Consider the following 27,951-nt stretch of genomic DNA (forward strand, 5'->3'; position numbering starts at 1 on the left):
TCACCTTTCATAGATAGGGGGTTTAATAAATAATTAATTTCAAACAATTAACCTTCTCCCTGATTATTCTCAAAAAGGAGCAAACTACCAACATGTCATTAATACTGTCCCAGGTAAACATACACAGGAGATTCTCATAGCCTGCAGGCATCTTTGGTCCACAAAGTAAATCAATGATCAATACTCCACGCATCGGATGAGTTGACTTTCTGCCAGAAATGTTAACTAATTTGAGGTGTGGATAAGTCGGCCACTACATAAGTTGACTATTTGAGGGAGACCCCAGGCGGCTGACTTATCAGGGGTCAAGTGTGTGACGCCGCTGAAGTGGAGAAAATGAAAGTAGATGGGGCTAGTTACCTCCACCTGCCTCCCAAAGACAGACACATGCACACACCCACACCCACACAGAGATAGACACAGAGAGACAAGGAGAAAGACAGGACACAGGAGAGGGAAAGAAAGTGTACACACACACACACACACACACACACACAGAGCAAGCCAACTTTGAAAGTCAACACTCTGAACTGCCAGACTCAGATTCAAAGTCTCCACTTTATTTACACTTTGTCCCACTCAAACACACTCTCTCCTCATGAATCGACCATCACAGCACCAGTCAGACACCTATAGAAAACTCATCACGTATACATGACTACTCAATACCACCAGACAGGCATTCCTAGCATTCACCACACACAACTATTGAGCGTCACCAGACAGGCATTCACCAGACACAATGCATCACCATACATTCATCACACACTCAGCCACCACCAGACAAGACGTTCATGATATAACCACCGCACACTCGACATCACTTCACTTCGTCTTCAGACAAGCATCCACAACATTTTTCACACTCAGATTCTCTTAAGAGGTATTAACATTGACAACACAATGTCTGTCAGAGTTCACTTGGCAGGGAGTTCAACGTTCAACACAAAAGCACAGAAGGATCAGCACACACAAACACACAGACACACACACACACAAATAAACAACTACTCACATTCACACACTCTCAAAAACACAGGAACAGAAAAAACAACACACACACACACACACAAACAGATCCACGCCCCCCCACGACCACCCCCCACCCCCCACCCAACACGCCGGTGAGCCCAGCATCACCAGACATCGAAGCGTTCCAGTGCATAGCTCAGGCCCTGTTCGTCGTAGTCCTGTCGTGTCAGCACCTTGTTCTCCAGGTCTGGGTCCTCCGCCAGCAGACATCCGCCTTCCCATGCGTAGGTGATGGGGCTGCACACAGTACATACATGGCTCATTTTGCCTCACTTTCACACACAGCACGTACATGGCTCATTTTGCCTCACTTTCACACACACTACACACATGGCTCATTTTGCCTCACTTTCACACACACGGCTCATTTTGCCTCACTTTCACACACACTACACACATGGCTCATTTTGCCTCACTTTCACACATAGTACACACATGGCTCATTTTGCCTCACACACACACACAGCACACACACAGCTCATTTTGCCTCACTTTCACACACAGTACACATAGCTCATTTTGCCTCACTTTCACACACAGCACACACATGGCTCATTTTGCCTCACTTTCTCACACACTACACACATGGCGCATTTTGCCTCACTTTCACACATACACACACACACTACACACATGGCTCATTTTGCCTCACTTTCACACACAGTACACACATGGCGCATTTTGCCTCACTTTCACACATACACACACACAGTACACATAGCTCATTTTGCCTCACTTACGCACAGCACGCACATGGCTCATTTTGCCTCTCTTTCACACACATTACACACATGGCGCATTTTGCCTCACTTTCACACACAACACACACATGGCGCATTTTGCCTCTTTCACACACAGCACAAACATGGCGCATTTTGCCTCACTTTCACAAACAGCACACACATGGCTGATTTTGCCTCACTTTTGCACATACACACATAGCACACATATAGCCTATTTAACCTCACTTACACACACAAACACAAACACACACATGACAAATAAATGACCCATATAGCCTCACGAACAAACACACACATGGTCCAATTAGCCTCACACACATACAAACACAACAAACACATGGCCCACTTAGCCTCATACACACACAGACACAATATGAAGATGGCACACAAAGCCCTTTCTTTCCCTGAAAATGTGTCAGTATATGGTTGACACCAGTTGTATCCCTTGGTACTGCATTGTATCATTCTTCATGTAAAGTGTTTTACTGCATTCCTTGTGTATGTGCGTTGCGTACAAGTGTGTGTGCACAAGCATAATTATGTGTAAACTATTAGAACTTCATTTCACCATCCATACATATATTCTGGAGACAGCATTTGATGACGAATTGCTTTTAAAAATGGATCAATAAGTAAATCATCTTTTTTTTCCAATCATTACCAGACAAAAGACCACTGCCTGAACCAACTTACTTTGGAGGCAAGAAGATCTCCACGTCATAGTCCTCATCAGCCAGACTCCGGATATCTTTGTACCTGAATGGCAACAAACAACACAAACTGTCCTTACACCAGCACAGTGAACACAAGTTTCAAATCAAATCAAATCAAATTATGGTGCTTAGAACCTCGCCGACCACTAAGGCCAACACATAAGTTTTGATAACATGGAGCTCTGAAGAGACAAGTGTCACAAAAAACAGAATAAAATAATAGCTCTAAATGGCCCAGGGACAACTGAAGAACCATGTCTGTACGACTGAGCGTCACCATGAAACACAATGAATACGTCTGAAAAACTGATGCAGCCAACCAGGATGTCAGAAGATGCCCCACCCCCCACCCCATCTTCCCTTGAGAATAGGGAAATAAAAGAATTAAAATAAAACCCAAAAAATCTTAACCTTCTGATGCATTTCTTTCAATTTGTGAGACTGTGAAAATTTAAGGGGAAAGAAGAAGTATCTCTTTAACAGGAAGCTGTTATGATTACAAGCACAGTGACAAGGTTCCTCACCAAAGCTTCTGACATATCCTAAACTGATCACGCTCAACAGCGAATTTTCAGTGGTCGGTGGTTGTTTTTATGCAGTTTCCTTCCCACCACTGTACATGCAGTGTTTTATTTTGCTTTTGTTATGTTTCTTTTTCTCAACAAAAATATTTCTTTTGTGTTTTTTTTCCTTCTTTATTTTTTCTTTCCTGCTTGTTTGCCACAGTTATTTGTTTGTTAATTAAAAATACCCTTGCAAACTGTCACCATAATATACATGCACATATTACCTTTGTCACTACAGGGGTTGTAAATTGTTATTCTGCTGTATTGATGTGGCATTTAATATGAAATTGTAATGATGATGATGTTGAAAAGAAAATATAACCTGTGCAAGAAGGGGGTGTTGGGAGGGGGTGGGGGTGGGGGGGGGAATCATACATGGATATACATCCATCAGTGCCAGGGGACTATGGAGCTGCCCTCTGAGTTGTGACTGATGTAGTGTTGGGTGTGTCTGGACATGCCAATACCGGAGTGACATAACTAACATCCTCCCACCCCCCCGCCCCCCACACCCATCCCCCTCCTTCCCCCAAGTGACTCACAGTCTGTCCTGGAAGCCTGGCAGGTGACAGTTGCCGCCGGTCAGAACGATGTTCTTCAGCATGTGGGGCCGCATTTCTGCAACACCATCACCAACATCCACAGATCAGCCATGCACAAAGAAAGCGCTGCCTCAATCAGGTACAAGCGCCGACTCGAGTGGTTAAAGCGAACTTTCAAACTGAGGGTCCTGGGTTCAAATCCTTGTCATGGTGTCAAGTGGGTTAAGGGTGGAGATTATTCTCATCTCCCAGGTCCCAGACCCAGCTGTACCCCCGAAAGCGGAGTATGGCTGCCTATATGGCAGGGTAAAAACGGTCATACACGTAAAAGCCCACTCATGTGCATACGAGTGAACGTGGGAGTTGCAGCCCACGAACGCAGAAGAAGAAGAAGAAGAAGACCCAGCTGTGCCTGAACCCCTTTCAAGTATACATGCATGCAGAAGATCGATGTCAGCGTTTGGTGGATTACAAAAACAAATTTTTTTTTTTTTTCAGAAGAAAATACCCAGCATACACATCCCCCCCCACCCCCATTTATTTCTGGGGAGGCAGGGGGGAACTTTACCAGTCAATAGCGAGCGGACAAAGGGAGCTCACCCTCATCCAGCTTGGACAGAACGTGGACGACAGCCTCTGCGATGCCCATCTCCTGAATGCCCACGTCTGAAGGGTGGAACAACAACTCCGGCACCGCAAACCTCTCGTTGTTCATCCGGATCAACTGAAACGAGGCAGCACTGTGTTGTACTGTTTTCATCAGCCTATTGAATTATTTTTTTATTTATACTGAAAAGTTTTCATTTTATAACATCACCAGTGAATCGTAATTCCTACATAAACATCACAGGATGACAGGGGAGAAGGATTCGTTATTTGGCGGTGGTTTTGGTAGAGGCCTTCATGGTTATTTTTCTTCAAAACAATCACTCTTCTGCTTGTTTATTTTACTGAAGTAATTGTACAGTGAGTGTGTCTTTATTTTGAGTGAACTGATGTTCTTCTATTCATCATCTGTTTTAATCCAGGTGAAAACTGTATTGCACTGTCTTGAACTGTATTGTCCTGCATTATTTTGTCCCGCACTGTGTTGTATTGCACTGGAATACACTGTAATGCATTCTGTTGCACAGCAACTTCTTGTTTGCAGTGTATTTCGTTTTGTCACAACAGATTTCTCTGTGTGAAATTCAGGTAGCTCTTCCAAAGAAGAGCACATCACCAGAGTGAACACCACATTTTCAGTAAGCAAATGTATTTGTTTTACTGTCCAAGACAATTTTTCAACAAAATTTTGCCAAGGACAACTCTTTTCTTTTGGGTTCTTTTCAATGCACAAAGTGCACGCTACACACAGGACCTCGGTTCAGCATCTCATATCATCTTATCCGGAAGACTAGCACCCAGACCACTTCTCAAGGTCTAGTGAAGGAGAAGTAATAACCTGGGACTCAAACTGTTGCACACTTGCTTCACTCGTTGGCCATGTTTCCACTCGGCCAGCACTCTGCTCAACATAGTATCGATCATGCTCTGACAGCATCTATCATGCAAACACAGCAAACATTTCAATGTTCATCTGGATCAACTGAAACAAAGCAGCATCAATGAAGCTGATTTTGGCCGCCTGTCACACTTAGAGAGATTTCACACAAACAGCAGCAATGAAGGAGGGTGAATATCATTTCTCTGTGTGTGTGTGTGTGTGTATGGGTGGGTGGGTGCATGTGTGCGTGTGTGTGTGTCAGAGAGAGAGAATCACAATGCGTATGTGAGAATAGGTCTGTGTGAAAACTGTGTCCATCTGTCTGTCTGTGTGCTGTGTGTATGTGCATGCATGCGTATGCGCCTGTTTCGCTGCCCCCCGTCAGTGTTGTTTATTTGTATGCACTGGTACACGCGTCAAGCTACAACATCCAGGATCATTCAGTGCCACATCTCTCCAACGCCTGCAAACACGTTCGCCCCAACCACGTGCGCAGCACAGCACTCCACACCAGACCCTCAGTGACCCTCCGCCAGTCAACAAGGGAAGGACACGTACCTGCTTAAATCAAATCACATCAAATTATGGTACTTAGAGCCTTGCCGACCACTATGGTCATCTCAGGGTGCAACGTTTGCATCTAGTTCAGGTCAAGGGTAAAGAACGTACCTGCTCATCCCCCCCTCTCTCTGTCAGGTCGTCCTTCTGACGCACGTAGCCTCGCTTGATGTGTGAAAAGTCCGGCAGGATGTACTCCCTCAGGATGGTGTTCTCCGCCCCTTTCTTCCTGAAAACACACACACACACATACACACACATGAACACACACACACACACACACACACACACACATGATCACACACACACACACACACACACCACATTGATGCACACACTAACATTCTTGTTAATTCAAATTCAGGCAAAAAAAAAATTCACTGATGTGCTTCAACAATGACAAAAACAAACAATGTTGGAGGTACTGGTGTGTTGTTTTAGTACTGAAAGCCAATACTAAAAACATTTGTCTTTTCAAAGACTTGTAATGATTTCAAAATAGCATGTCATTTATTTAACAAATTTTTTTTTAAACATCAAACAAGATCTCATGTCTAAAGATCTCATTCATGTAGTTTCTGGAAATACACCTCAGAATATTTCTGACCTTTCAACTTAGAAATTTAAGCAAATTATATGTCCCTTCAAGGTCTCTATCTCTTCCGCTCGTAGCAGAATCTTTTGCATTCCCGAATTCTGCAGAGAGAAACACAGTGGGAGAGCTTTAATTCTTCAGCTACACAAGCATGGGATTTACTGCTCTTTTCTCAATTTCTGTCTGTCACAGTACCTCACTCACATCTTTTAAAACAAATCTAAAAACATTCCTTGTCAAGCACTCTCTACATAATTAAGGCACTCCATCCATATTTGTATTCTATGGATCCACATGTATTTCATCCACCATGTTTGTGTGTGCATGCATGTGTGCGTGTGTTCTTGTGCGCTTTGCGTGTGACTAACATGTTGATATAAATTGCTTTGACAGGTATCAAAGTGTAATGTAAAAATACTACAATTACAAGCCGCCCGAATGGCAGAATTGGCAATGCATTCTGTTCCAGTGATCAGGACTGGGGGCCACGTTATGGCATGGTATTATGTCACTGGAAAAGACACTGAAGTTTCCATTTTCCTCACTCCACCCAGGTGTGAATGGGTACCCAACTCTGTTTGGGGAAGGTTAACTCACTCTGGACGAATAGTTTTCTCCCTTGCTTTTCCCCTGCAGACGACCCATTTGTTAGGGTTCGGAAAAAAAATCACAAAAAGCACAAAACACAAAGTAACTGAATGAAACTCCATGTACTTGACCCACTGACCCCTCTCCTCACGTCATGTGTACGCCCACCCCCTCCCTCTCTTCACAGCCCTCAGAAGCTGAGTCACTGTCAGTAACTTCTTGCTGGTAGCTTTCTTCACTGCAGACACTTCAGCAGCAGTATAAAGCCACTGTCGTGATCTGGTCTGCTCCAAAAATTTCCACTTGTATCGCCTGTGATGTCATTTTCGATACGTATGATGATTAGCTTGTCATGTGGGGTACCAAGGTCAACAGCTGGCCAGTAAGTGTATAGTCACGGAAACTTCAAGAAGAACCTTTCCATTCGACCCTTGACACATTCGCATTGCCCGGTGTAGCTGCACTTTTTATGCTACCCCACGAGGAAAACGTGGACAAATTTGTAATTGTCAAAACCGCTATAGCATTCCATCATCTGGAACGCTACCATACATAAGGAACGCTATAGCATTCCACTGTCCAGAGTGAGTTAAAATGGCAGAAGGAGAAGATAATTACGACCCTGCCTTCCTATGCCGAGCCCTGGTCGCAGTGGATATGAAATCACTGCCCCTATTACTATTATTATCATTACCATTCAAGGTGTGTGAGAAGTGCACAAAGTCCAGGACATCAGTTCAGTTCAGTTACTCAAGGAGGCGTCACTGTGTTCGGAGAAATCCATATACGCTACACCAAGTCTGCTAAGCACATGCCTGACCAGCTGCGTAACCCAACACACATTTGATCAGGCCTCGAGAAAAAAAAAAGATTTTAAAAAGTGCATAAACAAATAAATGGATAAATCATTCAATCAATGAATAAATCAATAAATAAACTGATAACATGGAACAGAAAGCAGAAAATGAAATTAAAGATAAAAGTCAAAAATTTTTTAAAATAACAACAGAATAAATAAATGAAAATACAAATGAATAAATAAAAACCAAACATAAATAAACAGGGCATCAACAAACAGTGACCTTGCCACACTCATGTCTTCCATGAAGCTGGAGGACACGTAGCACACATCCTCCTTCATCTGGTTCACCACGTACGTCTCATCCATCACCATCAGCTGTCTGAACATACAAACACATACATACACAGTGTCACACACACACACACACACACACACACACACACACACACACACACACACACACACACACAGTGTCACACACACACACACACACAGTTGTCACATACACAGTGTCACACACACACACACACACACACACACAGAGTGTCACACACACACACAGTGTCACACACACACACACACACACACACACACACACACACACACACACACACAGTGTCACATACATAGTCACACACACACACACACATACACAAAGTGTCACATACACAGTCAGTCAAACACACACACACACACACACACACACACACACACACACACACACACACACACACAATACTGGTCACAACTAACTTATCTACTAACATTTTTAATAACTATAACCACCCTGGATAAACAGCACAATGCAGAAGCGCATCAAAAAATATTTAAGAAAGACTGCAATAAGAAAGACAGGCAGAAAACGAAAGTAACAGAAAAGAAAAGAGGAAAAAAAATGTTTCAGTTTACATGCTGATAAACCTCGAGGAATCAGAAAGGAGCAGACAAATGTGCACTGAAAGAAAGCTAGCTGTCCAAGGCATCTGATAACACGTGAACAAACATCCCTGATGCTTTGAACATGGAAAGGACGCACTCACACAAGTTTGCCGACAAACGCGATAAAAGAGTGAAAATCATGTGTACATGTGGAGCTTCAGTCCGACACCAGGATCATCTGCTGCAAAGTGCCTTGCTTCCTTTCACCACTTCCTGGCCCAGAGTTCTACCTAGACGATTATGACCAGAATGTACATCTGTCTTTGTACATATGTGCATCAACACAGATTCTGTTACTTCTTCTTCTTCTTCATGGGCCGCAACTCCCACATTCACTCATATGTACACAAGTGGGCTTTTACGTGTATGACTGCTTTTACTCTGCCATATAGGCAGCCATACTCCATTTTCGGGTGTGCGCATGGTGGGTAGGTTCTTGTTTCCATGACCCACCAAACTGACATGGATTACAGGATCTTTACCATGTGAATTTGATCTTCTGCGTGCGTATACACATGAAGGAAGGCACAAGCAGGTCTGCACATATGTTGACCTGGGAGATTGGAAAAATCTCCACCCCTTACTCACCAGGCGCTGTTACCAAGATTCAAACCCAGGACCCTCAGATTGAAAGTCCAACGCTAGATTTCATTACAATGTGCAGCATTAGAGGGACCCTCTGAAGGTTGCCTGGGACCTCCTAGACTTACAGCAGAAGAGTCCATGGGACCCCCAAAGAGTTTTTAACATATCAAAAGACCTGCTTCTTGGCTGAGGGGAGAAAGTGTGAGGTGTGGGGCTTATCCACAGGCCCATGCTTTCATGCAATATTCCTCACAACATCAGCACCAACAGATGTGCTGGCAGTTAAAACAAGATCAGCCAGACAGGAGCAGGGGCCTATGTTTGTCAATACAGGCCCACAACTGTGGACCACCAAATCAACTGCTCATGTCTCATTCTGAACTGCACAGCAGTTTGAGCAATATAATCTGGAATGATATTTAAAATCCTATGGTGACAAATACATACATGTGGGATGTCAATTAAAATTATTTAACCTCCAGAGATGCCAACCCCTGTCAAGTGTTTGCAGGAACAGTCAGGAAATTTGGTATGACATTTTGAATTTGGTTGGAACACTCGGACTACAAGCCACATCAGCAAACGTACATTTTATCTACTAGACATACAAACACTTGAGCCTACCTGCAACACAGTGGAACTGCAACAAGAGTCTGTCTGTAATTGTTACATTAGGTCTGTTTTCCACTGTCCAGTCTCTTGTGACCATGCTATGTAGTCGAAAATGAACTCGTCAGAACAATTTTGACGTTGACATAACGTCGGAACAAACTACAGTCAAGCGCAACAAAATACAGAGAAAACATAAAAGTTGGCATCTCTGAACACCAAATACCTGTACGACATGGTTTATGTAACAACATATAACACCAATTACCTGTAGGCGATGTAATTTGTATATAAAAAAAACAATCACACGCAAAATACCTGCAGGAGATGATTAATGCAAAAATCAAGTTAAGCTAAATGCCTGTAGGTGATTTTCGGTAAATCCTGTTATGCCAAATACCCTTTACTGTCTGTAGGTGATAATCTAGTAAAATCATAAGACACCAAGTACCTGTAACTGTAAGAGATGATTTGTGTAAAATTAACTGATGCCAAATACCTGTAGGAGATGATTTCCTTCAAGTGGTTAGTCAGTAGTTTGCCCCCAACGTTCACCCTGCAACACACACACACACACACACACACACACAGATATATGTATAAACAAACACACCAGATAAACATTCACCACAAACACACACCACACAAACACACACACCACACACCAGACACACATATGAACGTGTCAATAACACATAAAACACATAATATTCATAGTCACTGAAGACAAAGAACCGCAGTCATCATTCACTTGGATACTGATAAAGGTACTGTCAGGATGAATATTCTTTTCATAAATATTCCACACTTACATTTCTTTTCATTGAAAACAGAAACAAAACAAAAACTCAGTCTTTGAAACTCGGTCACTCAGCAACTCCCAAAACAGCCTCATTCTGAGATCAGGGATTCCCCAAAAACAACTGTATCCAGTTTCCATGTAACGTTCAGAGACACTGTGAGTCACAGGGAACAAGTGCAGAGCCACACCACAGGCTAAAGAAACAACCTAACCCTGGTGTGAACTGATGTGTGTTACTTGGTTGGCATGATTTGGCTGTTCTCAAATGGACTTCTCCCTGTGGCTTTGGCTTCTCTCAAAATATTCTGTCAATGCACATGGTCTGAGAAGTTAATGGAAAAGAAAAAGCTAGTTCACTTTTTTGTAAAACTCACTTTCTTGAGTTGTTTCACTAACGATTTCAGACTCTTCCTTGAGTTGTGGTGAGGTTTCTGACTTACTTCCCAAGTTAAGGAATAATTTCCGGCCAAACTTTCCAAGTTGTGGAACTGTTTCTGGTCCCTGTCTCACGTCTGTCTCATGTGGAACGAGCTCACTAATGGAGACATGCCTCCAACTGTCACCTCCAAGAAGGGAGGGAAAAAAGTATGATATTAATAGTTTGCAGTGGTGGTGATCTTATTTACAGTGCAGGAACAACCCTTTGCTGTTGTCAGGTGATACTAATCAGAATACACTTTCCAGGTCAAATCAAATCATGGTGCTCAGAGCCTCGCCAACCACAAAGGCCATCTCAAGGCTATCAACCACTCCAATCTTTTCATTCAGAAAGTTAAAAAATCAGTTTATGAAAAAACTGTTGAGCTGAAGAAATACTGAGGACACATACAGACAGCCTTATATGAGGACATTCAAAGAAATGACAGAGAAGCTGAAACTGGAATGTTTTTACATTGCTGAAGTTATCAATCTGCCATTAAAAAGGATGTCTGTAAAGACCATTTTCAATGACAGGTTGCAGAGAAAAGTTTTGACAAAGAAAGTAGCTGATCTCTTAATAAGTTCCTTGCAAAACATCCACATTACAAAATTTCTCTTGACTACATTTTCCACGAGACCCAAACATGTACTACTTTCAAGCAGCAGAACTTTACAACAATGTCTTTGTGAGACTTGTGTCAATCCCATGCTGAAGTTTGAAAAAATCAATAAGAGACTTGTGCCACTGAGACCAAAGAATGTGGGTGAACCAGTAAGGGCAACTCACTGCAAAATGGACATTGACAGATAATGCCCCGAGTGTGGAATACAGAAAGTAGTTGACAAGTGGAAAGAACGTTGTGAAGCTGTCAAAGATGAAATCCACTGATTTCACTGGGAAAAGACAGCCTAAGCAGGAAAAGATCAGGTCCTTAAACATGGAACACTTGGTGAAATCATCGAGGAACTGAAGGCAGAAATGCAAGGCCTGTCAAAATATTTTAAACAGCAAGATGGCAAAGAAAAGAATACCAGGCTCTCTCTTCCATCTTCTTGCATCTCTTCCAAATGAAGCCACTGTTGTCACTTTGGATTTTGCAGAAAATTACCTCTGCAGATTCCAAACAAAGAGCAAAGTGCTCATTGGACCAACAGACAGGTAATGATGCACCCTTGTGTCCTTCAGTATAGAAAATGTGATGGTACTCAGCATAATGCACTATGATGCATTTGTTGATCCCAATGCCAGCAAGTGCAAACCTGACATTCTCAGATTCCATAATGCAACGAAATGTGTAATCGACTCTCTTGACAAACTAGCACATGCATACACTTGCAAAAGTATAAGAAAGCATTGGCGAATCGTGCTCTTTTACAATTCAATTGATCTGGCCATAATAGCTGCCAGGGCTATGTGGGGAAAGAAATTCCCAAAGTATCCTTTTTCTCCAAAGAATTTGAGACTGCGGTTTCTTTTGAAGTGAGCAGAACAGCTTTGTGTGGGTCAGATGTGAAAGCGCCTTGCCACAAAACTGCAGTCCATGCTGGAGACTTCAACCAAGACTTGTCTGGATCACGCTGACACATCCAATGAAGTCATCAGGCAAAAGTAAAATAAAAGACCGGCCTCTGATGTGAGCAGTTCCACCACATCCAGCAACAATGCTGCAACAGCAGCTCCCCCAGCAGAAAAGAGACCCAAAAGCCACCAAGGCATGTGCCTCCTGCAATGACTGGCTTTGCAAAGAACATTCTGTTTGCATATGCCCTAAATGTTCAGAGTCCATGAACATGGAGTGCTTTGTGGTACTCGATGAACATCACTCATAATGTTACAACAGGACTTCAGGTTTGACCAAGGAAGAAGCATCATAGCTTTTGTCATGGACTGATGCTCACCAAGAGTTGTGTCAACTTGATAATATGTGAGATTAGCAGTCTGCACTCTTTTCTTTGGGCCCATTTCTCTTCCACTGTGTCCAGCAGCTTCTCTTTCTTTCTCTGGAGATGTTTGTTCAGATTACCTCTTCCCTTTGTGCACTCGGCTGCAAGTCCCTCCCAGGACTATATGTTCTGTAGTCTGAAGTCAGTGCCAAGTGTTTTTATGTCTGTCTGGCATATCTCTTTGCATCACAGCTGGGGGTGACCAGTGGCTCTCTTCTTGGAGGCATACGGCATCGAAATTCTCCCCCCTTTCCCTACCCACATCTTTTTTTTTCATTTGTTTCAAGTTTGTTATGGGTTGGTGTATAAATATGTATATAAACATGGTTCAATGACTTCATACTGATTTGGTTTTTAGATTGTTTCAAGTTTATTATGGATTGTTGGTGTGTGTGTGTGTCACTGTGTGTGTGTGTGTGTGTGTGTGTGTGTGTGTGTGTGTGTATTGGTTCAGTTTTAGACTGACTCAACTTTGTTATGAAATAATCATGTACACAGGGCTTCTACACCCTTCTCGGACACATTATTTTCTGGAATAAAAAAGTAACAAGGCCAGTAAATGCTTGTTATGTCTCCCCAGAGTTTATGTGTCAAGCATCCATCTACAGGTAGTGTGTTTGGGCATGTGTGCATTCATGTACATGCAGGAAGATTGCGTGCCACAGCTGTTTAAAAGGTGGGCATTCAGTTGCTGCTCGTGCTGCTGTGATGGCAGGTCAGATCAAGTTCATGCTGCAAGTGGGCTTACCATAGAAAGACTGGTTTGCTCCAAGTTATGAACAGCCGTGGCATGAAAACTGCATAGCAAGGCAGTTTTCCTGCCAGGAATGACAATTTTTTACAAACATGTGTTTTTGCATTTTCTGGCTGATACCATGTGCATAGGCATATCAGCAGCCTTGCGCATAATCACTATATATATTGCGCATGCCCTCTGAGTACTCGATCTCGAACAGCTGCTAAAATGTCAAACTAGAATACAATAGATCACAAAAGTTATTGTCTGTGTGTTCAGTCTCATTAGTGTGCTTAACAGGCCACGCCACAAGGTGGCAGCAGTGTGGCAGCGGTTGCCGCATTTGTTAACTGACTGTGAAGGTACATAGCATCTGATCGGCATAGCGTCATTCTGCGTCCTTTGCATTCGTGAGGTTAGGCTTTGCAAAAATGTCGTTCAAACCACCAACATGTTTTGACTTCTTGATGCCTGAACAATGGTCTGCATGGCGTTAACACTTGATCAGATATCATACATGCACAGAACTATCAAAGAAATCTGTTGACATTCAGATTTCTTCCCTGATCTATAGCATGGGCCCAGAAGCAGAGAAAATCTACTCAACGTCTGAGATTCACACAGGCCACAGACCCAACCAGGTTCCACCTGACCATCCTGACACTACATCTGATGATGTGATCAAGATGTTTAACAATCACTTCACACCAAAAGTGAGCATCAATCATGAGTATGCAGTCTTTCACCAACATAGCTTCAAAGTGAAAATGTAGAGACTTACATTCAAATGCTGTATGATCTTGCAGAGCTACACAGATTTTCAAGACAAGGAATCAGCTGTTCATGACAGGCTAGTTGTAGGCTTACTGGATTGAGAGCTATCAGAAAAGTTACAGCTCCAAGCCACACTGACACTCAAAGACACTACCCAGCATGAACTGGTGAAGCAACAGTTGTCTGCTCTGCGTTCTTCATCTGCACACATAGATGCAGTCCATGCATGACGTGGTTCCAGGCGAGGCAGTCATGGTGGTTACTGGGGCAGCACTCATGGCAACACTGGTGGGCTTCGACACAGCAGCAACTCGCATGGTGATACATTTCGTGGCAAACACACAGCAGGTGTATGAAGTGACGTGCTGTTCTGGTGCGTATTCACCCTTCACTTGTAATTGCAATTGTGTGTTTTTAGTGCTTTTTTGTGGTTTATTTCACATATTTCACTCTGGTGCTGTGAAGAGAGGAGGGACGTTACCCTGAAAGCGTAGCCCTTTAGTGTTCCCTCACCAAGTGTTCGCCAGATCTTCTCAGTGTGCCTAAGGATGCTGAGCGGGCCGACTGTGATCAACTGCGAGTCGACTCTCCCATTGTCGTGGGTACCAGACATCCTTAAATTCCCCTTCACATGGTCATCCATATATTATATTAAATATATTAAAATGCCATTAAAATAATTTGTTTTTGTTATCATTTTGCTTTTACTGGACATCATTTGGTGAGTGATACCCCTGAAAAATTGTTGTCGCTCTTGCAAGAAACATCCAACTGCTTCCTGGACATTCAAAACTGGATGACTCGAAATAAGTCACAATTGAACGCGGACAAAACTGAAGCACTGATCATAGGAACTAAACAAAAACTGTCTTCCATCACAATTGACACAATCAAACTTGGCAGTACATCCATCCCTCTTTCCACGTCAGTCAGGAACCTCAGTGTTGTCCTTGACAATACACTGTCCATGCAAAAATTTATCAGTCAGACATGTCAGTCCTGCTACTGTCAACTGCGGCGCATCAGTGCCGTCCAGAAATATCTGTCCACTGACACAACATCTAGACTTGTCGTTTCTCTCATTCTCTCTCGCCTTGACTACTGTAACTCTCTATTGTCTGGTTTGCCTGCTTCATCCATTCAGTCTCTTCAGCGCATACAAAACTCTGCTGCCCGACTCGTCCTCAGAAAGAAAAGATCTGAGCACATCACTCCTCTTTTGCAACATCTCCACTGGCTCCCTGTCTCACACCGAATAAAGTACAAGATCAGCACTCTATGTTATAAATGTATTCACAAAACTGCCCCTTCCTATCTCTGTGGCTGCCTTCACCTCTACACTCCATCTCACTCACTTTCGATCGGCTTCGGATCCACTCTGTTTACGCATACCCAGATCCAAACACTCGACTGTTGGCCGCCATTCTTTCTCGGTCTCTGGACCTTGCGATTGGAATGAACTTCCTCTTTCACTTTGTTAAGTCTCCACTCTCAGCTTTTTCAAGTCTGGCCTTAAAACCCACCTCTTCCCAAAATAGCCTCCCTTGCCTGCCCTTCCTTGTCTTTAGTTTCTACAGTTTTAGAGTTATGCATGCGTGTGAATGACTGGTGCGAAAGCGCTTTGATTTGTCTCTGCACAAGATTCAGCGCTATATAAATACTATTATTATTATTATTATTATTATTTTGCATGTTGGCTGTACACGTCTGCCTTTTTGTGTTTTCTTCATGAATATTTTAATAATTCATGTATTTTGCACAGTAATGATCTTGTCAGAATTGCATCTAGTAAGATTCACATTTCCTTTGATTTAAAATCACAAAATATATATAGGAACAGGCAGTTTAATATAAAAAAACAATAATAATAATAAACACTGAATTATTCCCCGTTATCAAGGCATCAGGTAAAAACCGTTGACCAATTAAACTTAAAACGTATACAGCTGAACTTAGCAGCCCTTCTATATTAAGTACACCAAATTACATGTTGATAGGACATCATTTAGCTTAGCTAGAGGATTTGGTTTATAAGTACTAGGTTTTCATGAGTTGCCTGAAAGCAGGCTCAGGCTGACAGTGTGGTAAGGTAAAGGCAGCATCAGTCACAATAGCGTTAAGCACAATTGTCAAAACTATATTTTCTTCACATAGCTAAATTCAGTCAAAGTGGTACAAAGAGGATAGCAAAAAAATGTCCAAACATGCTGAGTAATTTTTTTTTTTTTTTTTTTTTTAACAAAGAAAAACAACATCCACAATAAAACAAAACCATCCAGACACAAAACAACAGGTAAACAAACACAAACAAACAGATGGTCCACCTGCAGACAGCATCACGGAGTTTCTTCCCCTTGCAGTAGGGCACGATGTGGGTGAAGGAATAACCTGAGTCAATCAGCAAGGTACACAGTGGGCTCTCCATGTAGCGGTACTTGTAGCGGTACTGACTCAGCTCTGGCGCTGTCATCACCACACAGCACTTCTGATCAATTCACTGTCAGCTCCAATCAATTCATTCAGTTTTGATCAACAGTTCATTGTCAGTTCTGACCAATTCATTGATCATTTCATTATCAATTCTGATCATTTCAGTGTCAATTCTTATCAATTTCTTTGTCAATCTAATCATTTCATTATCAAGTCTGATCAACTTATTGTGAATTCTGATCTGTACACTCAGTTCTGATCAACAGTCAGTTTTGATTAACTGATTGTCAGTTTTGATCAACTGTTACTTTTGATCAATTCATTCACAGTTCTGATCAGCTGACAGTTCTGATCAATTCATTGTCAGTTCTCATCAGCTGACAATAAGTTCTGATCAATTCACTGTCAGGCCTGATCAGCTGTCAGTCAGTTCTGATCAATTCATTGGCAGTTATGATCACCTGATAGTCAGTTCTGATCAATTCATTGTAACAACTGACAGTAAGTTCTGATCAATTCACTGTCAGTTCTGAGCAGCTGACAGTAAGCTCTGATCAATTCATTGTCAGTTCTGATCAATTCACTGTCAGTTCTGATCATTTCATTGTCAGTTCTGAACAGCTGTCAGTCAGTTCTGATCAATTCATTGTCAGTTCTGATCAATTCATCGTCAGTTCTGAACAGCTGACACTCAATTCTGATCAATTCATAGTCAGTTCCAATCAGCTAATTCTGGTGGTCGTGACACCACTCATCTGTTCTGGTCAATTCATTCTGATGCTGTTAACAGCACTTTTCAATTCTTATTGACTAATTCTTGTGGTCTCTACGACACATCAAATCTGACCAAGTCACCATCAGTTCTGAGGAAACCATTCTGGTGCTTTCCACAGCATACATCAGTTCTGATCAATCGATTCTGGTGAAGTCCACAGTCAATATCAGTTCCAATCAATTCAATCTGGTTCTGTCAACAGCACTAATCAACTCTGATCAACTGATTCTGGTGCTTTTTACAACACACATTAATTCTGACCAAGTCACTATCAGTTCTGATCAACCTATTCTGGTGCTTTCAACATCACACATTGGTTCTGATCTGGTAAAATATGTTACTGCAACACATACTGCTACACCTAAAGGTATACTTAAACTGAATCATCTCAAACAATGTTACTGCTATTTATGCCATTACACCTGGAAATGACTGATACTCTTCAAGCAACTTAGGTCACATGATGTAAGTTAACTCAAACATGTTCTCACTAAACATACCATTAAACCTGTGGATGGATTTTAACTGGTACTCCTAAAAAAAGAAATGTTATTGTTATCACTACACATACCGTTACACCTGTAGATGGATTTGAACTGGTACTCCTCAAACAACACCTCCGTCATGGCTTCCTGAATGGACTGGAAGTTGAAGAATGGCTCCGTCACAATCAGGGTGGTCTCCCCAAACTCCACCTGGACACCAGTTGTCCAACAGAACACACTGATAATATTCACTGAGATGCAGCTCAAATCAAATCAAATCATATCTATACTGATGTCGCTTAGTACATGGTGTCCTAAGTATGTTTAATCAGAACAGGCACCACCGAACACCACCGAAGTGACTCAGCAGCAATGCAGTGTCTCCTCTGGTGGGTGGCCTCCTGGTGACTGTCAGCACTGGGACTGAGACAGACGAACCCGGGTGTGGCCGTGTATGGGGGACTCAGAATGAGCGGTGTGGGAGCAATGCCACTGAAACTGCAGATGATGGGGCAGCAAAAAAAAAAAAAAAGACAACGACAAAAAAGAAAACAAAAAAACTGATGTTTATGAAAGAAACAATAAAAAAAATAAGTCAGATTGACATATATATGCATACAGCCTACAAGTCACCAAACTGAATATATAGAAATCAATTAATACAAATGATACATAACTTTAGGAGACAAAAAGGGAGGGAGAGAGATAAGGGAGTCTTGATGAACAACTTACACGACAGCAATCTTTGCCAAACATATGATCCCATACTTGTCTCTCAATGTCCCAGTTGACCAGGTAGCCCTGTAACAAGCAAATTGTGTCTGTTAATGTGCACATCTCCATGTCAATGTCTGCATGTTTATCTGTACCAAGTGTGTGTGTGTGTGTGTGTGTGTGTGTGTGTATGCATGCATGAGAGAGAGAGAGAGAGAGAGAGAGAGAGAGAGAATGAATGAATGAATGCTTAATGCATTTCGGCCATGGGCACATATACATATATTGGGAGTTTGGGGGAAGGAGGGTTAATAAGCAATTAACGAAAGATATTACACCAACAAACAGCAAACAGAACTCACCAAATTACATCAGTTTCACTTACACAATATGAATCAATTTTGTGTAAGACATACATGAGCAGATAACTTGCAGACAGTATCACATCAATCTGTAATCAGGGTTGAGTCCCTAATACTCATCATTTTCATGTTACCTCAGAAATAACCTTATTAACCTTTGGTGAACACAAAAAAAGAAAAAGGCAACAACAATTCAAATTCTTTGGCCTTCAAGGAAACACAGTCTTCTTTTCATAGCAAAGAAAATAAACTTCAAAACAACATGACTGATATTTTCATTCCTACCATCTATAATATAAGCCTGTGAAAAGGAATATCATACAAATTTTCTAGAAATTTCTTCCGAAGGTTGGTATATAAGGGACAATTATAAATGAAATGATGTTCATTTTCAATTGCCTTTCCGCAAACATTGCACATTCTTTCCCTTGGATTCTCACTGTAGCAATGCAAGTTACTGTTCAATGCTAACACACCAAGTCTAATTTGTGCCAGTACCACTCTAAAGCTAAATAAACTGACGGACTGTAAATATATTTCATTTCCATAGACATGTTTAAATGATGTGTACAAATCATACCTGTTGCTGTCTCTTATTGCTGAAGACCATTCTTGTAAGTACATATCAATTAAACGCTGTTAGAGAACCACTAAGAATTCTCTACAATGTTCAGCATCCTGATTGCTCCATACCAAAGAAAATCCAGTTCTGCATAACATTTGGCATATCTCAGTCACCCAGCATTTTCTGTTGTTCTGATCCTTTGCTTGCATTATCAAATAGGCTTGCTTTGGCAATCTGTGTTGTTCCATCTGAAGGAGACGAAACCAATATTTTACCATGAGAGAGAGAGAGAGTACTCATGTTTGTCCTTCAATGATGCAGACTTACTAGAGTGACTTTAGATGCACTCATGTGTGTGTGCTTGTGTATGTGTTGTGTAAACATATGTGTGAGTACATCATGTCTTTGGGTGTAATTTCTATTTACTTTCACTGGAGTGAATTTAGTCTCTGTGTGTGTGTGTGTGTATATGTATATATATATATATATATATATATATATATACGTGTGTGAGAGAGAGAGCGAGAGAGAGAGAGTGTGTGTGTGTGTAAGTGTCCAGCTGTGGACATCAAAAGGACCTTTTGGAAGGGCAGAAGGTAGTAAAGACTGGACAGGTCTTTGCATTCCTCAATCTGGTCGCCAACAAAAATCCTTGTGCGCACATTTTTTGCTTTCATGACACAGTTGGGGATAATCCTGCAAAACACAAAAATACCTGCAATGTAATTTCATATAAACTGACAATGCTAGTAACCATACTCATGTTTACATTTGCAATTGGAAGTAAAGAACAAAGAGAAAAGAGGGGCAACTTCTGTTTTGTTAATCTTATGAATGTGTAGGTAGATGCCCTCGCAATGAATGCATTAAGCTGTTGATGAAGCTTTAACTACTTCTATGGGGTGAAGGTCCCATCCCTGCTCTGAGAAAGGAGGATATGCTGCACTGTTCATGTGGGAATGGATCTTGCTGTGTTCTTGGTCATAACACATGCTAGAAAAAAAAAGTAGATTTCATGTGAAAATGTTGTTGAGTACAAGTTTCCATCCATTTATAAACAAAACATCTCCAGAATGCTAGGGAATCTGAAGATGTTAATAGTTGTTTCTTCTATTTATCATCCTGAATGTCAACAAAGGTTACTGCATATAGAGCAGTCCAGTAGGTTAGTGCAAACAAAGCTGCATGAACACAACAAATTAGTACTGTAATACACAGGACATATCAAAAGCTACAGACCAACAGGAGGAGTTTGTATTATACTCCATGTTTGGTGTTAAATATACTTACCATGTCAAACTGATGCAAACTAGGCCTATTGGTTTGCTCTGCTTGGCCAAATTTCGCGCGGCTAACGGTGAAAAGACGGGCCCACCCGCTCTCAGCCAATCAAACGCCTCTAAAAACTATAAGCGCTTAATCATTCCGTGGCCATGAACAAAAATGCCCCATGAGAACCACGGCGGAGACGCGGGGACGGACGGGCGGGCATTCGAGTTTGACATGGTAAGTATATTTAACACCAAACATGGAGTATAATACAAACTCCTCCTTTTGGTGTCATATACTGTACCATGTCAAACTGATGCAGAATTTAAAGCAAATGGAGGAGGGCAACGCCTACTGGTTCATATGGGGAGCCCTTGTAACTGAGACGGCAGTGTTAGCCGCGACAAAGGAAATCCCCTTGGAACCGTCAGCCCTGGTCATACGGAAATTCCTGAGGTAGAAGTTGATGAAGGGATTCTCAGACCACCAGAAGGCTGCCTCCAAGACATGCTGCGTTGGCACTGAGTGCTGGAAAGCAGCCGAAGTAGCTATGGCCCGCACTTCGTGTGCTCTGGGATGAAGACAGCTGATATCCCTGTGTGCATGAGAGTAGGCTCTACGAATGACTTGGGAAACCTGGCGGGAAATGGTGCCTGCAGCGATGTCTTTCTTGTAATTCTCATTGAGGGAGATGAGCAGACACCTCTGAGAAGAACGCCTATGGCGAGACCTATCCCAATAATATTTGAGACACCGAACAGGACAGGTGCCTATCCTCATCTTGGGCAAGAATATCAGACAAAGGTCTGACTCTCAGAGAGGGGGAAGGAACCTCAGGGTCTTGGTTCTTAGCCAGAAACTCTGGAAGGAAACGAATAGTGATGGAACCATCTCTGTGGAAGGCCAGATCTTGTGGCATTCCACTAAGCCCATGCAGCTCACTTCTATGACTGCCTGTGGCCAGCCACAGAAGGAAAGTGGTCTTGAGGGTGAGGATGTCAAAAGGAATAGTCCCCAATGGTAGGAAGGGCTGTTTTCGAATGAAATCCAGCACCAGGAACAAGTCCCAGAGGGGCACTCTTCTGGGGTCTCTAGCTTCCTTCAGAGGGGCACCCCTAGCCACCTCTCTGAGCAGGCAATCCGCTTCCAAGGCGGAACCACCTAGCTGTTTGCAATGTGGTACAGAAGGCAGACCTGTACCCTCGCCCAGAACTAGCAGACAGGATGAACCGAGGAGCAGAGAGCCAGAAAGTTGGCCAGCTGCATGCTCGTAAGGTTCGTAGGGGTAATGCCCTGAGCTGTACACCACCGCAACCATTTCTTCCAGCGAAAGTCATACAAAGTCTCCGTTCCCTGCCTCCTTGCTCTGGTGACTATGGAGAGGAGGTCAGAGGAGGCACACCCCTGGGTCAGCACAGCCGACACAGAGGCCGACCGAGGGGTCGAGGACTTCAATGGTGATGCTGACAGTTCCGACCGCACAGCAGCCATGCGTGCTGGTGGAGCAGTTGAGGATTGGAATGCGGAGTGCCTGAGCGAGGCTGCCTCAGCAGATGAGATTTGGTTTCAAGTTCCAGGGGTGGGAACATGTGTCAGGGACTGAAGGTCCGGAAACCAGGTCTGGACTGGCCATTTCGGCGCAATGCGGATCAGCTGCGGGTGTTCCAATCTGTCTTTCCGTATCACCTTGGACAGAATTGGAAAGGGAGGAAACGCAGAGGCAATCAGACTGCTCCAATCTAGAGAGAGAGCATCCACTGCCCACGCTTCTGGGTCGGCAACCGAAGAGACGGAAGTGGGAAGTCTCTTGTTGAACAAGGTCCACCATCGGCCGAAACCACTGTTCCCACACCCCCTGAAGGCTGTCCTTGTCCAGGGTGCACTCTGTGCGTATGACACTCTTGGACCTGCTAAGAGCATCTGCCAAGAAGTTGGTTTTTCCTGCTCAGCGTCTCGCTGAAAGTGCAATGCCCTTGCTGTGGCACCAACGGAGGAGAGCCTCAGTCCGCATGGAGAGGTCTGCCAAGTGCGCTCCCCCCATTTGTTCACATAACATGCGACCGTCGTCTTGTCCGTGAACAAGCGGATGGTCTTGGCAGTGGCCTCCCCCATGAAGTGCAGGAGAGTCCTGCGAACTGCCTCCAGTTCCAGAACATTGATGTGGCACAGGCGCTCCTCCGGGGACCAAGTCCCTGCTGCATAGAGTGAGTCCATGTGGGCTCCCCAGCCCAGGGAGGAGGCGTCTGTGAAGAGTGCCACCTGAAGAGTAGGTGGGGCTAAGGGCACCCCCTGTGTCCGAAGGGGGGTGATTAACCACTCTGATGTCACCTCGAGGAACCACTCGCCCAGACATACCTGGGTATCCCATGGCTGAGTGCTCTGGGACTGGCGTAACCTCAGTGCCCTCTGGAGAGGGCGCTTGAGAACCCTGTCCAGGGGAATGAGAGGTGCCGTGGACTCCATCATGCCCAAGAGGGAAGAAAGTGTCCACGCTGTATCTTGGGAGGAGTGGCGCCAGTGGCTGAGGAGGCCTGCCAGACGGTCCCAGTGATCTGGCGCCAGAGAGACTATCATAGACCGCGTGTCGAATCTCATCCCTAAGAAGTCGAAGGACTAACGTGGGGACAGATCGCATATCTGCTGGTCCATGAGGAAGCCCCGTTGGGAGCAAAGGTCTAGAAGTCTGGCAGTATGACTCAGGCACAGGGCCTGCGACTGGGCCAGGATAAGCAAGTCGTCCAGGTACACACAGAGACAAATGGATTCCGAGCGGACGATGGACACCAATTCCCGCAGCACCTTGGTAGACAGGAAAGGGGCAAGGGACAGACCAAATGGGAGGGCCGGGAACTGGAACCCCTTGTCCCTCCACACGAACCTCAGGTACCGACGGGATGCCGAATGGATGAGTATATGAAAATAAGCATCTTCCAGATCGATAGAGGTAGGCCAATCACCTTGTTGGATGGTCTCCCGAATCTGTGCCTGTGTGTCCCTCTTGAATTTGATTTTGGGGAGGAATTTGTTGAGGGGGGACAAGTCCAAAACTGGTCTCCACCCTCCCGAGACCTTTGGAATCACCAACAACCAGCCGTAAAAACCGGGGCCCGGGTCCGAGAGTTGAGATATAGCCCCATGAGGAGTGGGTGCGATATCTCTTTTTCTAGGACGCTCTCCTGCTCCGTCGAGCTGGGCACCTAAGGAGGAGGAGTGGATCTTAGAGGGGGGAGGTCCTCCACCCAAGACAGCATGTACCCAGACTCTAGCACCGACATAATCCCGTCGTTGAGTCCCAGAGCACACCACTGATGTGCATGCCGGGACAAGTTTCCTACTTGGAGGGGCTGAACGACTGGTGGTGCTGAATCGGGGCCCAGTCATTGGGGGTGCTGCCTTCTGGCCTTGGGCATGGCCAGTCGGCTTGGACGGACATAAGGTGGTTTATTCCTCTGACCCTGATTCAGCACACGCTGCCTTGACAGGCGGCGTGGTATATGGAGGGGCCCTGGTGGCCGGCCTCTTCAATGGCATAGAACCCTGGAGCCCATGAGAGGTGTGGGCCAAATATGAGGCCACCTCCCTGTTTGTCCCTGCCCTGTGGCTGACAAAATGGGGCGGGAACTGGCCGAAGAGGGAGTGCTGCTGTGCTGGGATGGACCACAGGGCAGCCCTCTCCTCCACAGGAATGTTAGAGAGGCTGAAAATGGCATCACGCCGCGCTAGCACAGTACTGAAGTGAAGGCTGGTAGCTGTGTCTGCAGCTGCCGTGAGACCAGATGCTACCCTATTGCCAAAAGCGTGTAACCTCTGGTCGGTGAAGAGGCCCGGCGGGACTGAGGAAGGAGACCCCTTGTCCTGATTAACCGGACACTGTTCCCACAGGTCATTGGCCCTGTGAAGGAACGTGTCGAAGGTGTACGCCGTGGAAACCTCGAGGGGGCAGCGGCGGGCCAATTTGTCCCACTTTGCTAACGTTTTAAAGTATAGGTTAGCTGAAGTGGGGAAGGTGGTGCGCTGTGAGACCAACATCCTGTCCTGTGCGGAGGGCTCTGCTCCGCTGTAGGCAGGGTGGTCCTGTGTGTACCAGGACCACACCCCTCCCTTGGAGGAATCTTAAAGAAACTTTCCCGGGGAAAAGGCGCCCGGGGCAGAGAGGGACTCCCTGCCTGGAGGAGGGATGGAAGCAGCACCCCTGACAGTGCGGGCTGGCTTATTAAGCCATACCTGCACCATTTCTGGCACTCGAGTTGCCTTGTGGTTCTGGAGTTAGAGTCACATGGCGTAAGGAGGGTCAAGGGTAACAAAGTAGCCTGAGGGACTGATTCGGCATACGTGACCCTATTGGGGAGGGTCAGTTGGAGCTCGGCAAAGTCCGAGTTTGGTTCAGGCTGGTCCCTAGGGAGGCATGGGCTCAATCTGTCCCCCCTGGGATGTGGGCGAAGAGTGTTCATCTGCTTGTTCGTCCTCATCCGAAGACAGGGGCTCCCACTCTTGTTCGCAGTCCATCCCCTGCTGGGTGCCATCCCAAGTGGATGTACCCACTGGGGCGTCCTGTGAGCTGTGGTCAGCCCAGCGGGATGAGCTGGGACGATCCCGAGCCGGGACCATGGCCGCCACTGTTATGTCCTTGACACCTGAAGCGGGTGGGGAGCGTGTGGACCGTAGGTCCAACCATGCTTGGGATGGTGGGTGCCACACCTTTTCAGAGAGGGCGCCCCTGGATGCAAGAGTGACCCACGAGTGCTGTGTGGGGACAAACACCCACTCATCTCACTGTAGGACCGAGGGCTGGGCAGGTGGGGACTGCCGGCTTCGCCGGGCCGAGTAGGGCCCTTGAGCAGCCGTCGGTCCTGACAAGGAGGCCGTTGTGACCGTGGAGGTCACCTGTGGGTTGACAGAGGCCCGATTTGTGGACAGAGTGGCAATATTGGTCGAGGAGCTCGACCTGACCGACAAGAAGTCGATCCCACTCGTCGGGGCTGTGTGTGTCACCCTGTGAGATGTGCTGGGTTGGGTCCGGTGGGGAGCGGACAAGGGGCTGGCCCTTGGTGCTCCCGGCAACCCAGTGTGCACCCTAGGTGCACCCCAGTACGGGTAGAATGGGGGTAACCACCCGTGGGCACCAGCCATACTGTGACCCGAACCCCAAGGGTCACTGGTGCGTTGACCTCCATGAAGGGAACAACCTGGCCAAGTCGGAGGGAGGTCAGGTCCGACTTGGGTGTCAGTCCCGCCCGAAGACGAGCGGGCTGACTGCCCGGAACCGCCTGACACGCACGGGCCTCCCCCAGCAGGGGAGACCGGCCGGATAGCGGGAAGACCTGCAGAGCAGGTTGCCACGCGCCCCGAATCCCCTCCCGTGGGGAGACTGGGGTGGCTTGGTCCGGGGTGGGCAAAGTAGAGATCCCCCCCCGGAACCAAATTTTTCTCCCCCCCCAAAAGGAGGTGGGGGAGGGGGGTCGACAGAGAAGGGAGGAGGGGGAACAACAATGGGGCACGTGAGGGCCGTCTCCGAGTGGGGACCCGGGTAATGGCCAGGCGCGGCCTCCCCTTGGGAGTCCGCGCCTAGCTGCGAGTCCCCACAGCACGGAGATGACTTGCCATTCACCCTTCTCCCTGCCTCGCGCTGGGACACCTCGGGAGGCGACACTCGTACCTCTTTCCCCCCGGTCCCCTTCATGACCGTTTTACTGGTACGAACGTCGCCTCCGCGATCAGCGTCTAACGACGCATCGCCGCGGTCCTTATCAGGAGGAATCATGAGCTCCGGGCCTGGGAGAGTCTCTTACCGAGTCTCAATCCCAGCATCATGATTCCCTGCCTTCGTGGTATGGCACACGAGGCATGGAACCCGCGCTTAGGCACCCAGCGAAAATCCGACCCCCAACAGAGAAAGGAAAGACAGGATCGACTTAGAGGCAGAAAAAATCGAACGAATCGAGGGTGCCGAGTCGAATCGAGTACACAGAATGTAAGAATACAATAAACACAAGCCGCATGCAACAAAATAAGGCCAAAAGGATACGCTGAATAGCCGAAAAAAGCGTAAGACGAGACAGAGCGTAAACCTGACAAGATGGCGTGGAGAGCCTTGGCCAAAGGAATGATTGAGCGCTTATAGTTTTTAGAGGCGTTTGATTGGCTGAGAGCGGGTGGGCCCGTCTTTTCACCATTAGCCGCGCGAAATTTGGCCAAGCAGAGCAAACCAATAGGCCTAGTTTGTATCAGTTTGACATGGTACAGTATATGACACCAACTACACTTTTAGATGCTAGAACTGCTGCTGCTGCTGCCGCCGCCCTACACACAAGTAAAAGAACCCACAGCAAATTAATCTTAAATCTCTGCAAAATGAAAGGTGCTAATGCCTGACCTTTGCATAACCCACCGGGCTGATCAGACCTTGAGAAAAAAAAACAAAAAAAACCACACACACACACACACACTTGCATCCATATGGATAAAATAGAACCAAACCGAAAATCTGAAGAAGAAAAAAGGAAAATGTTCTGTCGTGACAAACTTTCCCGAAGAGAGCTGCATAAATTTCTTACAGAGAAACCTGTTGTGATGAGAAAATAATGTGATGCAACAGAACCCGAAACCCTGCGCTGAAAACATCTACTTGTCGACTTGAGTTTGAAAACATGAACACAACACAGAACACTGGCTCAATGAACGAGTTAAAAGTGATGTTCCTATTGGACTAAACATTTTATTTGCCTAAGGTATTAGTGTGTGGGATTCACAGGTATGCGTATTCTGGATTTCAAGCTAGCTGATACGTACCTGGCTTCTTTGTCTGAAGAAAAGCCAACTTTGGCTGTTCCCGCTCCATTGTCGAGCACGAGGGTCGCCATATTTTTAAGCAGACAACTCTCAACTGTAGGTGGTGGTGGCCTCCCTTGGGTCGTGCG

General features: G+C 45.2%; 1 protein-coding gene across 1 annotated transcript; it reads right to left on the reverse strand.

Annotated features, from left to right (window-relative positions):
- Nucleotides 1–539: 539 nt before the first annotated feature.
- On the reverse strand, nucleotides 540–27,944 carry LOC143283326 (actin-related protein 6-like). Its single transcript, XM_076589523.1, has 12 exons — nucleotides 27,824–27,944; nucleotides 20,344–20,461; nucleotides 18,857–18,925; nucleotides 18,211–18,334; nucleotides 16,759–16,897; nucleotides 10,258–10,314; nucleotides 7,906–8,004; nucleotides 5,752–5,869; nucleotides 4,197–4,320; nucleotides 3,597–3,672; nucleotides 2,469–2,531; nucleotides 540–1,269 (listed from the first exon to the last, which is right to left on the reverse strand). Exons 1-12 carry the CDS (start codon nucleotides 27,892–27,894, stop codon nucleotides 1,137–1,139), a joined length of 1,191 nt encoding a protein of 396 aa, XP_076445638.1. The 5' UTR covers nucleotides 27,895–27,944; the 3' UTR covers nucleotides 540–1,136.
- Between the last annotated feature and the right edge of the window lie 7 nt (nucleotides 27,945–27,951).

Source organism: Babylonia areolata, chromosome 6, assembly GCF_041734735.1.
Source record: "Babylonia areolata isolate BAREFJ2019XMU chromosome 6, ASM4173473v1, whole genome shotgun sequence".
Classification (NCBI taxonomy): Eukaryota; Metazoa; Mollusca; class Gastropoda; order Neogastropoda; family Buccinidae; genus Babylonia; species Babylonia areolata.